Source organism: Mycteria americana, chromosome 15 (assembly GCF_035582795.1).
Source record: "Mycteria americana isolate JAX WOST 10 ecotype Jacksonville Zoo and Gardens chromosome 15, USCA_MyAme_1.0, whole genome shotgun sequence".
NCBI lineage: Eukaryota > Metazoa > Chordata > Aves > Ciconiiformes > Ciconiidae > Mycteria > Mycteria americana.
Window position 1 is genome coordinate 5,387,895 of NC_134379.1, and position 13,373 is coordinate 5,401,267.

The 13,373-nt window shown below is 68.0% G+C and overlaps 1 protein-coding gene across 3 annotated transcripts in view; it reads right to left on the reverse strand.

The window, feature by feature from the left end:
* The window catches only part of ABR (ABR activator of RhoGEF and GTPase), a 40,508-nt gene that overhangs the window by 14,469 nt on the left and 12,666 nt on the right, over window positions 1–13,373 (reverse strand). For 2 of the 3 annotated variants that reach the window (XM_075518435.1, XM_075518437.1), the window contains exons 2-8: window positions 10,886–11,070; window positions 5,678–5,782; window positions 4,865–5,050; window positions 3,921–4,028; window positions 3,091–3,151; window positions 484–536; window positions 185–325 (exon numbers count right to left, since the gene is read on the reverse strand). In XM_075518435.1, coding sequence (XP_075374550.1) covers window positions 185–325; window positions 484–536; window positions 3,091–3,151; window positions 3,921–4,028; window positions 4,865–5,050; window positions 5,678–5,782; window positions 10,886–10,993 — 762 coding nt within the window. In that variant the 5' untranslated portion in view covers window positions 10,994–11,070. Of the gene's footprint in view, window positions 1–184; window positions 326–483; window positions 537–3,090; window positions 3,152–3,920; window positions 4,029–4,864; window positions 5,051–5,677; window positions 5,783–7,607; window positions 8,109–10,885; window positions 11,071–13,373 lie in introns of those variants that run through there. The other variant, XM_075518438.1, reaches the window with a different exon arrangement.

A 13,373-nucleotide genomic window follows, 5' to 3' on the forward strand; every position in this document is an offset into this window, starting at 1 on the left:
GTCCCATACTCTCAGTGCCAGCAAGCAGCAAGGACCAGGTAGAGCCCTAAGCTGCGTCTAGAGGAAACCCTCCATCTCCTGGCCAAGCACCATGGAGCTCCTCAGGGTGGAGACACCAGCCAGGGGCTGGCAGAGGGCTCAGCCCTCATCCTGTGCCCAGGCACTGCCCTCCCCGCTGCCTCACCTCCCCCTTGGGGGTGGTGACCGCTGTCCTCCGGGGATCGATGTCCTCATTGATGCTGGAGAGGAAGTTCTGTGAGATGCGGAGGGCGTCCTGGAGCAGCGGGTAGTCGGGGTGGTCGGCCGGGGTGTGCTTGAGGAGGTCCTGGAAGGGGAGAGTCATGGGTGAGTGGCCCAAGGGCACTGCCCTTCCCGCAGCACCCACCCCAGCGACCCACGAGCAGTGCTCCCCATGGCTGTGGGTCCCCAGGAGCAACGGGGGCAGAGCCCATCCCCCCACCCCGGGACTGGCGTCACACTCACGTGCAGGACGAGGGTGCTCCGCGTCACCCGGTCAATGGGTTTGTACAGCAGCGCTGTGGGGAAAGAGGAGGTGTCAGCAGCCACCCGCTGCCGGGACCCCGGCCCCTCTCCAACCTGCGAGAGCCAGCGCCGCACCCCGCGGGGGCAAGGAGGGGAGACCAGATGGCCCGAGACCCCCAGGTCTGCACAGAGCCCTGGGCGAGCATCTGGGGCCCGTCCTGCACGGAGCCAGCAACAGCTGGACCATCACGTTACTGCCCAGCGTGGTGGTGAGCCAAGGCTCAGCACCACAGCCCCGTGCCCTGCTGCGCCAGGGGCAGGAGAAACCACGGCCAGGCTGGTGTGCGGAGCAAGGGCAGAGCCCAGCGCTGGCAGCTGCCCAACGCGCACCCTGATTGCGGGGCTGCACCCGAGAGGTTTGGCCAGCAGCGCGGGCACCTGTGAGGTGGCCGCTGGGGTGACAAGCCCGGACAACTGCCGCATGGCGCTTCCTGCGTGGTGCTCTGCTCCAGCCACGGCCCCGTGCTAGCAAGCTCTGTCCCCGCCCCGGGATGGGGCACGATGGGGACACTGACCCAGACACCATGTCCTCCTCCCCTCTGCTGCCACAGGTCACGGGTGGCAAAGCTGGAGGGGCCATCACAAACATCGCTCCGCCCCGACTGCCGCCAGCTGCGGGACGTCCCCACCGCAGCTGTGCCAGCGCATCCCCCTCTGGGGCGAGGGACCTTTCCGGGTGCGGCGCGGGCACCGACACCGCCAGCTTGCCGTGCGGTGGCTGTGGAGCGGAAGAGCTGCTCGTCACCCCCAGCAGCCGGCAGCTTTTTCAGTTTCCTTTTGGCTCAGCAGTGGGTCCCGTACCCGCCTGTCCTTGCGGGGCTCTGCAACCCCATGAGACACCCCGTATCCCCCTGCCCCGGCCAGCCCTGGGTGCCAGAGGAACCCAGCCTGCCCCGTCGGCAGCAAAACCCCCACCTACAGACACCCCAGGGGCTGAGGCATCATCCCAACACCGCTGCCCCGTCGTGTCCCCTCCCTGCAGCCCCCCTGCACGTGCAGCTCCATCCGGGGCAGGGGGGCTGAGCTGCCCCACACCTGGGGCACAGACACCCCCTTCCTCCTGCTGCGCACCCTCCCCATGGGAAACTGGCACAGAGGCTCTTCAGAGGCACGTTTCAGCCCAAGCAGCCAGACCCTCCTCCTCCTCCCCGGCTCTTTGGGTGGGCGAAGGCACAGAGCACATCCACGGTGCTGCTCCCTGCACCCATCCACGCGCACGTCTCCCTGGGCTGCTTACACCCAGACCGACGCCTCTGGGTTTTCCCTTCACTTCGGACCACTTCCCCGAACTGCTGGGGCCAAGTGGGGCTGGGCTTCGGGCCGGGAGAGAGGAGGGAAAGGTGCCGCCTGCCCCACCCTGCGCTATGAGCTGTGGGGGGCTCCCATCCCATTTCCCCCGGAGGGTGCTGCCTCATGGCGCCCAGTCCTGAGAGAGGGACCCCCCGTCCCGGCGAGCAGGGGGTCTCTGCTCGGGAGGCGAGGACGTGGGGCTGGACACCGAACCGGAGGCTGCATCCCCCACGACCCCGTGCCAGCGGGTAAAACCGGAGCCCCGCTCCCTGCAGCAGCCGGCGAGAGCCCTGCTGTGGGATGGAGGGCGCAGGCAGGGTGTCCCCCCCCTTTCTCCCTTCTGGACCCATGGGGAGGATGGACCCTCATCGCTACAGGCACGTGTAAAGCACTGGGGAGCCCCAGGAGGGGCTGTCCTGGCACAAGGGAGGGGCGCTGGGCTCCTCACCGGCACGGTCCCACCAGCCCGGGACCCACACGCGGGCAGCATGGAGCCAGGCACCCGCAGGCAGGGATGCCCGGTGCCTCTCCTCCCCAGCTGCGGAGAGACAGGCATCCCAGCCCCACAACGCTCACAGCCTCCGGCAAGCAAACGGGGACCCCTCCCCATCGCCCTCCCCGCGGCACAGCCCAGGCAGAGGGGGGTCCCCCAACCCGCCCCAGCCCCTCGCCATCCCGCCACCGGCACGAGCCCCTGCCCGGCAGGGAAGGCGAGCGCGTGGCCGCATGTGCCGGAGCCAAGATGATTCAATAGAGCCTGGAACAAAGACGCTCCCAACTTCAGGCTGCAGAGCACGACGCAGCCTCCACCCCCAGGCAAGGACAGCCAGCCCCAGGCCAGCGTCCCCGCAGCATCGCTCCCCACCGGCACCCAAATTCGGAGCCGCACCCCCCCACCTCACCATAGGTGCAGTTACAGCAGAGCCGGACGACGACGAGGATTTCCATGGCAGCCCCGTCTCCGCGCAGCCATCTCTGCCACCCCGCGGCAGCTCAGCCCGGCTGCGGCACGGCATCGGCCCCTCAGCACGGCTCTCGGCGCAGCCGGCGGGCGGGGAGGAGGGGGTGGGCAGGGGGTGGGGGGCTGCCGCACGCCCCCAGCATCCTAAAGAGCTGCCTTCCCCCCGGTCCTTGCCAGCTCCGCACACGGGAACACAAAGGGCTCCGCTCGCGGGAGCTGCTCAGTAATTCATCCGCGCCGGTCCCGCGCGCAGACAAAAGGCTGCGTCCCCCTCCCCACGCCCGTGCCTGCCGTACCCTCCATGGTGACGGACGTGTGGCTCTCCTTCGAGTCCTTGGGGCCCTTCACCTTCAGCTCCTAGGGAGGGAAAGGCCCATCAGAGCAGTCCACGGGAGGCTGAGGTGGGGGGGAAGGTCATTGCTCAAGGTCATGGGGTGCCCCCCACCCTTCCTGCACCCTGATATCTCTCCCCGGCCCCAGCCTGGCCATGCTGGAGGCCACACACGGGTGCTGGGGTGGAGGTGTGGACTGTTCGGGATGCTGCCTGGTCAGGAGCAGCTCTGGCTGCACCCAGCGGCTGGCACGTGGTGGACCCACAGGGCAGCCCCACGTGCCCCATGAGTCTCCCTGGAGCAGGGCACCCACAGCTGGCGTGGGGGGACTGCTGGTCCCACCGAGCTGAACGGCCCTGCTGTGGAGGGGCTGGAGGGAGCGGGGAGCCGGGCTGTGGCCACGGAGGTCCCTCTTTCTACAGGGGAGCCAGGCGTGAAGATGCAGCCAGCAGGAGATGAGCCACAGGTGCCCGGCACCCACACTCACTGGATGGGGCGAGTGGGTGCAGGCTGCCCCGGCATCCCAGAAATGACGGCAGCAAGGGCTGAGCCCGACCTGAGCTTGCACAAGATGGGGGGAAATCCCCCGCAACACCCAGAGGCCATGACCCTCTGGCACAGCTGCTGATGGTGCTACCCCAGGGACAGTCCCCGAGAGTCCCCAGGGCAGGGAAAGCATCTCTGCGGGGCACACGCAGTCGGCTCGGCCACGGGGACGGCATTCTCTGTCCTGCACCGGGAGAGCCCAGCCGTGGCAGCCCCCTCCCCGCCGGCACAGCCCCGGTCCAGCTTACCTCCGAGATCTTCTGGAACTGGTAGTTGCTCTGGCTGCACTTCTCCGCGGTCTCCAGTGCGATTTTGTAGTTATCCACAAAGGCCTTGTAGACCCCCAGCTGGCTGGCCTGCAGGGAGTGGGGGTTAGCCGGGCACCCGGTGGGATGCTGAAGCCCCCCCACAGAGCAAGGGGCCAGGCAGCCGCTGAGGGGACACTGCCCAGAGCTGTCCCCTCCTGGCAGGACACTCTGCCAGACCACAGCCAGCTGGGCGGCTGCACGCTTGGCCCCGCAGGGAAAGCCCTCGCCCGGGGCAGGATGGTGGGGCTCCAGCCCAGCCCTGTGCCCCCACAAACCTCCGAAATCCAGCTGAAAGCCAACGGGTGCCTGGGCAGCAGAGGCTGAAGCTACGGCCGCTGCCCAGCGCCTTTTAACCTGCCCTCTCCTCCTCCCCTCCCCTCCCCGGCACGGCCACAGCCACGGCACCTGCGGGCACAGCCTGTGCTCCCATCGCAACTCTGAAGCAGCAGCGGCAGGACCCGGAGCGTGACCCCGGGAGCCACCACCGCAGCGCCCACAGGCAGCCGGGGGTGAAGGCAGCGAGCCCCTGCCTCTCCCCAGAGTCACCCGCACACCCGGGCTCCTGCCAGCCCCGCAGCAAAGCCACACCACACACCTCCAGCCAAAATCCCGCCGTGATTGCACCCAGGACCCACCAGCTGTGGGCATCCCCGCCGCAGCGAGGGGCACAGAGGCTGCACTAACTCCCATCCCGCGATAGGAGGGCTCGGGCAAGCAGCAGCGGCTGCAGCAGGCAGGTATGCAACAAGTCCCACGGCCACCGGCGAGCACGTGGCAGGGTGTGAGCTGAGCCACGCCATGGGGCCGAGCCCCACAGCACGGTGCTCCATCTCCCCAGCCCTCCTCCTCTTCCAAGCGGAGCAAGCCCCGAGGAAGGCGCGTACCAGCTTCTGGAAGAGGTGGCCCATGGTGACGTTGCTGTCCCACTGCTGCACCTTCGGGCACAGGCTGTCGTAGAACTCCTTGTGGATCTCGTAGATGTCCTGGATCTTGTAGAAAATGGTCTCAATCTGCTGGAGGGTGAGGACGGGCTGCGACGTAGTGGCCGTGGCCTTCAGCGGCTTCATAGGCTGCCAAAGGAGAGAGGAGAGCATTTGAGATGAGGGCTGGGAGGAGAAGCGACCCTGAGACTCCTCCAACCCCACACCGTGGCTCACGGCAGCCCAGACCCAAATGCTGCAGGCAGCCCTGCCACCACACCGTGGGCAGCAATGGCCACCTCCTCGGTGGCCATGCTAACGTTGTTGGTGCAGGAGCCCGGGGGTGCTGGGGACGAGGGGGATCCGAGCCGGCAGTGAGGGCTGCCCGGGACGGGTCCCAGTCGGCAGCTGGACCGAGGGGCCGCTCCCAGCTCGTGCATCCCCGCAGACTTCCCCGTCCATGGTGGCGGTGACCCCCATGTTGTGCAATAGCGTCTCTGCCACGAGGGCCAGCGAGTCCGTAAGAGGAAGCGGGGCTATAAATACCTCCCTGCCAGGCATGATGGCAGTGGGGGGAGGTGAGAAGGAGGCGGTCAGACCACAGCAAGGCTGGCTCTGGCATGGCTCCTGCAGCTTTGCTCCTGCCCAGGTAGCACCCAGGCCAGACCTGCCTGGGGGAGGCTGTCCAGGAAGAAATTACCCCATCCATCCATCCATCCACCCACCCACCCAGCCATCCACCCTGGAGGGGATGCCCGGCCTGGGGGCTGTGCTCACCAACAAGAGGGCCTCCAGCTGGTTGATGTAGATCTCCTCGCTGGCCAGGAAACCGGAGAGCACCAGCTTCCGCATCTCCAGGCCTTTGCCAGCATCTCGCTCTCCCTGTGCAACACAGCAAGGAACGCGGCTGAGCCAGCAACCGGCACAGGAGGAAACCCCTCATCCCACTGGCCCATCCCCAGGATCCCTGCGTGGGCATGTATCCCCACCAGCGTCAGGGAAGCTCCACGGCAAGGGCCGGGCACGTGCCCGCTGGGCGGCACAGCCAGGCTGGAGCCAGCTGAGAAGCCACGCGCTGCGCTGGCTTTGCTCCTCTCTCTGCTCCTGGCTGGCCAGGAGCCCAGTGCCGCTGGCAGCGCTCCAGGGCGGCGTGCAGCACGGCAGGACTCTCCCAGGGCAGAGTCCAGAGGCTCCCGGTGAAATCATGCCCGATGGTGGATGGTGCTGCCACGTGATCCAGCACCGCCCTTTTCCTCAGCTGAGGCTTTCCCAGGAAAGTGCCACCCCAGCAGTCACTGCCCGGTGGCACCGGGGCAGGTCCCAGGCTGCGCGGGGCCCTGCTGCCGCTCCAGCCGCCGGTGGCCCAGCTGGTGGCCCAGCCCGTGCCCATGCCTGCTGCAGCACTGATGCTCCAGCAGCACAACTCTCACAGCAGGGAGTCAGGCAATGCTCAGCCGGGCTGGTGGGCTTCGGGAACCCCAGCGAGGCTCTGCCAGTGCCCAGGCATGGATGCCCCAGCCCCTGGACTGCATCAAAGGCCCGGTGTGCCCTGGCCTCCCCCACAGCACTATTTGTCCTAAAAATCACTCAGGAGCTGAGCTTTGCCACCCAGACCAGGACCAAGCAGAGGCACAGGCCCATCAGTTGCTCAGGGCAATGAGCAATTCGGGACAGTTTGGGGGTATATTGGTCCTGTTTCGCTCCTGTCTGCGCTGCCTGCCCCTGCCAGCCCTGCCCGTTGTGCCTGGCAGCTGCAAACACCCAGGGGTGCATGGCCCCAGGGTGGGCACAGCCACAGATCAGCATCTCCCCATCCCACTCCAGCATCCAGGGGCTGCTGCACCAACAGGGGCGTCCACCCCATGGTTCCCCGCCAGGCTGCACTGTTAAAGCCAGGCCATGGTGACCGGCGCGGCAGGGGGGTATGCGGGGGGCCAGTTTTGTGTACTAGGAGCTCGCGGGCTCTTTGCCACCGATTAGTCACGGGCTCTTCCTGCTTCCCCCAGCCTGGGCTCTGCGTGGGAGCCAGGGAGATAAGGGGCCTGTCCGCGCCCGGGGCCTGCAGCACCCCACGGGGACGATGCCAGGTGGACCCCCGAGACCCAGAGGAGCAGCCCTAAAGCAGGGTCTGGTGGTCACCCAGTGCAGGAGACCCCAGGGAGAGCGGGGCCAGAGCCCTCCTCCAGCCCTGTGCCAGACCCCAGGCACCCCTGGCAGGGCAGGCGAGAGAAGGGTTGCCAGCACAGGGGTCCCCTGGGGCTACCCCCCAGCACTGGGGTTTGGGGCTGTTTAGGGGGTTTGCCGGTGGCCATGCAGCAGGGCAGTGGCAGAGCGTGGTCCAGCCCCTTCCGAAGCATCCGGTGCCGGCTCTGCTAAGCCACACAGCCCCCCCCAGCAGCATGCGTAGCCACCGCTTCCCCACAGGAGGAAGGCCGAGTGCTCGCCCCGCTCTGGGCAAGCACCCACCGAGCCCTTTGCAGCCGACGCCCGGTGCAGCCCTGCCCCGTGCCCCTGGCCGCAGGCAGGCCCGGGGGGGTGGCGGGGCTGTGGTGATGCTCCCGCTGCCCCCCCAGCTTGCCCCCCACCAGAACCCGCTGCACCCGACCCAGGAGCTGCCCCGAGACCTGGGCATCACCAGCACCAGCGAGATGCCCCTTGTCCCCCCACCGCCGCCCAGCGCAGGAGCGGGGTGGCCCCTGCTGCCCACCTTCTCGCTGGCCGAGAACGGAGACCCGGGGCTGGTGGGGGTTCCCGGCTCAGAGTCATCTTCATCCTCCAGCACTTTATCCAGGTACCCTATGGCCTCCTCTTCCTCCTCCATGGCAGGCTGGGCAGCGGGGGGCGGAGGGGACCCCGCGAGGCTCCAGGCGAGGGGCTCACGCGGCTGAACCGGCCCAGCCTGACTCAGTCCTGGACGCGGGCCACCGCCGCAGGATGAAAGGAGCCATTATGGGATCCCCGGTGTTCCCGCCTGCCCCAGCTCCGGCCCTCGGCCCCGCCGTCCCGGCCGCAGCGCCAGGCGCTCCCGGGGCGGCTGCACAACCACCCTCCGAGCAGCGGCGGCGGCTCCGGGGTCACCGGCGGTGGGACAAGAGGGACGGCCTGGCCTCCGCTCAGCCCCCGGGGGGGCCGCCAGCGATGGAGGGCTGCTGCCCGCCGCCCTGCACCCCAGCCAGCCCCGCCGCTCCGCCCTGCCTGCTCGCTACAGGAAATGCATCTCCCGGCGCTGGAGGTGGGGCCGCTCCGCCGGCGGCGGGTGGTCAGGGCTGGGGCGCGCAGCGGCCGCCTTGCCCGAGCCGGCTCTCCCAAGGCCGGCGGAGCTCGGCGTGCCCAGGCAGAGCCACGGGGAGGGGTCCCCTGCCAGCGAGGGGAGAGCACCCATCCCGCCTGCCACGGGCCCCCAGTCCCCCCGTGTCCCGCGGGCACGCAGAGAGCTGGACCACGGGGGTTGCCGCCAGCGAGAAGCGACCTTGGAGGGCAGCGGCAGGATCAGGTCCCGTAAGGGGACCTGGCTCCGCACCCCCAAAAGGGTCCCGGACCCCTCCCCGCCCTAGAGGGGACGCAGCGGCTCCGCAGGGCAGCGCAGCTGAGACACATGCCCTCCCGCAGCATCTGCCCCACATCCCACGGGGATCAGCACTGGCACCTCACCGCTGCCCCAGCCCGACCACAGCCCCGGGGCAGCCGGGGAGCAGGGACACAAGCGCTGGCGTGACGCCTGTGAGGGACATCGCGGGCCCTGGCAAATGGAGTAAGAACAGGACGGAGGAGGGGACGCTAACGCAAGAGCTGTTTCAGCAGTTTCCCTCCGCTCCTCGGCGGCAAAAGGGGAACCAGCGGCCGCACGTGCTCTGCCCACAGGAGCTGCCTCTCCTCACCGCGCCTGTCCAAGCCTGGAACAAACTCCCGCTGTGAGAAGCGGGCAGGGACGCAGACACGGGGACTTTCCAGAGCCTGTGCCCAGCCCTGTGTCCATGCTGCAGCTCAGGCTTTGCCCAGCCTTTGCTAAGACGGGTCTGTACCAGGGCACCAGGACCCTGCCCGCTGCGGCCAGGTCCCCGGAGTGGGGAACGCTCCCTGCCCAGGGGAAAGCCACCTGCAATGCCAAACCCAGCAGCACCTGAGCAGAGGCTGGGCCACCACCCCACACCGTGACCACGGTGCTTGTGTTTTCCAGGCAGGAGAGGGGAGGACTGGCCGTGTCTGCACCCAGAGGCCCGGTGGCCCTAGACACGGTCACAGCAGCCCCAGAAGCTTGCAAGAAGAGATGCTCCACCAGAAACCTCCTCCAGCCCCCCAGGCTGGGAGGTGACACCTCCAAAAGGCAGCGACACCAGTCCTGCCTCACTGGAGAAGAGCGATGGGGCGAGCCCAGCACCCCGTGCCACCGGCCACAGCGGGATCCGCACACAAGCCCATGCCCGTCATGAGACTAGACACACAGAGGGAAATCGTGCTGGTATTCAGACGATGCCCTGCTAAGCCCCGGTGCAAGCAGCTGCAGATAAAGAGATGGAGGCAGAGCCAGCGCTGAGCTCCAACACCTCTCAGTCCCATTAGTGCCAACCAAGCCGGCTTCACCACTCGTGTCCAGCCCCAGCACGCTCCACCAGCCCCCACGGGCACCGCTTTGCCAGCATCCCCCACGGTCTCCCCGCAACCCCGCTTCCCCAGGACCACCCTCCGCTATCCCTGCCAGCCCCCGGGGGACGGAGCCCATCGCCCACAGCACATCCATTGCCAAACCCCACTGCCAAACCCTGGCACCGGGGCGTCAGGGCTGGGGCTCGCAGGGCTGTGCCCAACGTCCCGCGGGGGGACAAGGGGCCCCGAGGCCGGGGGGCTTGGAGCCAGCCCTGGGACGGGGTCCTTCGCGCAGCAGGGTGGCAGAGGGCCGGCAGCCCGGCCTCCCTCCCGCCCTCCCTCCCCAGGGACCGCCGTGGGGCCGCGCTGGGTGCCGGGAGGAGGATGCTGCGCAGCAGCGGGCTCTGGGGAGGAAGCCACACCTCTCGCCTCCTCTGCCTCAGCATCCGGGTTAAGGGCTTAACTCTTTCCACGGCAAAAACCTTCACGTTTCCCAGCCCGGCCTCCTCCCCCTGCCAAACCCCAGCCCCCGGCCCGCTGCGGGACCCCGGCAGCTCGGCCAGCCCGGGCAGCGGCAGGCGCCGGGGGGGGAGGGGGGGGTCCCCCAGCCCCAGGCCGGGCGGTCGCCCCCCGCCCCAGCCCCGAGCCCTGTGCCGAGGGGCCAGAGGCGCCCGCTGCCCTGCCAAGAGTCCACTGGTCCGGGGCACGGCCCGGGACGGCAGCCCCGATGTCCCCGGGGACTGCGGCCCCACCGCCCCGGGCTTTACGGAAACTTTTACTCTGGAAAAACATTTTCCCCCTTTGGTTTCCCGCCCCGCAGCTCTCCAGGAAAGATCCTGGATGACCCCCAAGGGCTTCCCGAGGATTCCCTCGGCAGAGCAGAGGGAGAGGAGGGGTTAAATCTAAGTTCCCCAGAATAGGAGGGGGGAGCGAGGGGTCCCTCCCCAGCTGGCGGCTCGTCCCCAAGTGCCGCTAGATGGAGCCGGCAGCCCGGCGGAGCGGCTGCGCCCTGTCCCCAAGGGCTCCCCGGAGCAGGGGGCAGGGGATGCCGGGGACCCCCACGGACCCCACGCCTCCCAGCAAGCCCGGCTGGGCTCCAGCACCTGGAGCCCGCTCTCCGACCGGCCCGTGCCATCCTGGCTCTGCCACCAGCATGGCACGACAGGGCAGGGACACATTGTGTCCCACAGACGTGGCACCCTCGCCAACAGCAGCTGAACAGGGCACTGCTCCCCAGAGCCCAGAAGGCCACAGCCAGCAGGGTTTGGGACGCCAGGGGACAGTCCCCCAGGTCACAGCAGCACCAGAGCACTGCCGACACTGCTGAAACAACCGAGCCGGGCACCCTCAGCCCCAGCTTCAACCACACCCGGCATAGAGCTCCGCATCCCAAGCACCTACCCCTGTGCCAAGGCCATCGGTGGGTGTGGGTGAGACGCCGTCCCCGCTCTCCTGGCCACGGGCGCTGAGCTGGGGGGACATGGTGGGTGACTCGTCGATGTAGGGCATGGTTTCTGAGCCCTCCGGCAGCGCCTTAGGCTCCTCATTGCCCTCGGCGTCGTACTCGTCTGCACCATAGTTGAAGTCTGCCAGGGGAAGAGAGGGTGGTGGTGAGCATCCAGGCAGCAGCACGGCCAAGGGTCACCACATGGCACACCACAACCGCCCCAGCCTGCGGTTACCTGTGGGCGACTGACCCCATGTCCGATACCCAGGGCCACGCACGGACACATACACCCACACCCGTAGCCCACCCCAGCCCCGCCGGCCTCAGCTGCCTGCGTTTTGCCTGCCCAGCCGAGCAGGCAGGGCGTCACACAGAGCATCCTCGGCCTGCACGGCATCCTCTGCTCGACACACTTCCCTATATTTGCATAATTAACGGCACCGAGAGGCCTCAGGCCTCGTCTGCACAGGGACAGCTGCTCTGCCAGACGTCCCGGCTCCACACAAGCGGCTCTGCTCTGGCCGCCCGGCGGGCACCATCCCTGTGCCATCCCCGGGGAGGGATGGAGCCGGGCTGGCAGCCACAGCCGCCGTACTGCCCGCTTCGCCATGCCCATCCTCCTCAGAGCATGGGAACGGGTGCCAGGACGCCTGGGTCCGCAGCATGGAGGACGCTGTCACCCACCCTGGAAGAAGGGGGATGGCGGCAGCTCCATGGCAAGTGGGTGGCTCAGGCCATGGGGGGGGGGGGGTGAGTGGGCAGAAGGGGTCTGCTTTTGCCAGCCCAGGACAAGGCCACCGCCACACCAGGTCAGCACCCATCTTTGGATGCCCTAAGCTGTCCCACAGCCCCCCCTCTGTCACCCACAGCCCGGGGGAAGCCATTTTGGGGAGCCGGAACCCTGAGTGGGAGGGGGGGGGGGGGTCCAAGGTCTGCGGCAGGTCCCCGGGGCGCAGCAGGGGAACCGGGGTACATCCTAACCTGTTACCATGGAAACAGCAGCGGCTCGGTGGCAGCGGGAAGAGGCGGCTGCAGCAGCCCCGAGATGCTGACAAAGGGGAGGGGGAAGGGAGCCCGGCTGCGGCAGGGGTGGCCGCGGGGTGCAGCCAGCACCCCCCGCCCGGGGCCCATGGCTGAGACCCCCTCGGCAGCTCCGGAAGAGGTGGCAGGCACGGGTCACCCAACCTGACCCCACATCAGCCCCTTGCTCTCCTCCCTGCCCAGCAGCCCCACAGCCATCCCCACGGGCTCCCTGGCCGCGGGCAGTGGGGGGACCCCAGTCAAGACCCTGGCAGAGACCCTGGCCAAAACCGGGTGCGTGGGGCTGGAGCAGCCGTCCCAGACCAAACCCCACACCGCCGGTACTTCGTGCTCCCATGGCCCCACGTGCTCCCCGACTCCCGCCAACACCACTCAGCACATTAATATTGCATTCGGCTTCATATTTAAAGTGGATAAATCTTTAAATCAAAGACTGCTGCGAAGCCTGCTCAGGCCAGGAGCCCTGCTGGTGCCAGTGGTGAGGGATGGGGGGTCCCATCCTGCATCTGGGGGTGGGATGGAGGAGAGCCCTGACATGGACCAGATGCACCCCAGCTCTGCCAGGGCACCGCAGCCCCTCTCGGACCTTGCCTCATTCAATTAGCAGCTAACAACGATCCCTCAGAGGCTGGGGTGCCACCCGCACCGGGCCACAGCGGTCCCGTTCAACCCAGGAGCTGACTGGGTATGAGCGAGCTGGATGGGCAGAGATGGGGGAGCCCGTAGCTCCCTCTGGTCCTCAGCTTCCAGGGAAAGGGGATCCCCTGCTGTAACTCATCCTGCCTCCTCGGGGTGGGATGTCCCTCCTGCCTTTGATGGGTGCCAGCTAGGATGCCTCCAGCACCGGCCAGGAGTGAAGCAACATGAGGTGCATTAGCTTGGTGTCCCCCCATGATGGCCACCTCCCCTGAGCCCACCCAACGGGGCACTGTCCCCAGGCTGGGGATGCCCCAGAGAAACCCAAACCTCTCACCCAAGCACCCTTCCCCATCAGGCCTGCCTAAGGGGGAGCCAAGGCAGCAGAGAGGGGACAAAGCTGACGGTCCCCACCAGGCACACCAACTCAGAGGCCATCAGGCTCCACTGCCTCCCCTCCACCAAGGCCAAGGTCTGCAGCTTCAGGCTTAACCGCGGTGTGGGCAACAGGGGCACCCAGAGTGGCACCGGCCCTGTGGGAGACCTGGCAACCCGGGCTGGGGCGGCTCGGCAGCAAGGTAACGAGGAACACAGCTTTAATGAGGCGGCTGGGGACCCTGGGAGGTGACACTCGCAGCAGTGCAGGGAAGAAGGCAGCATCGATGGCACGGAGGGGGAAGGGACTGGCCTGCGGGGATGCGGGAATGACCCGGCGCTCACGCAGCCATTGCTCCCAGTTGGAGCAGATCTAAGTCCCAGTCCCAG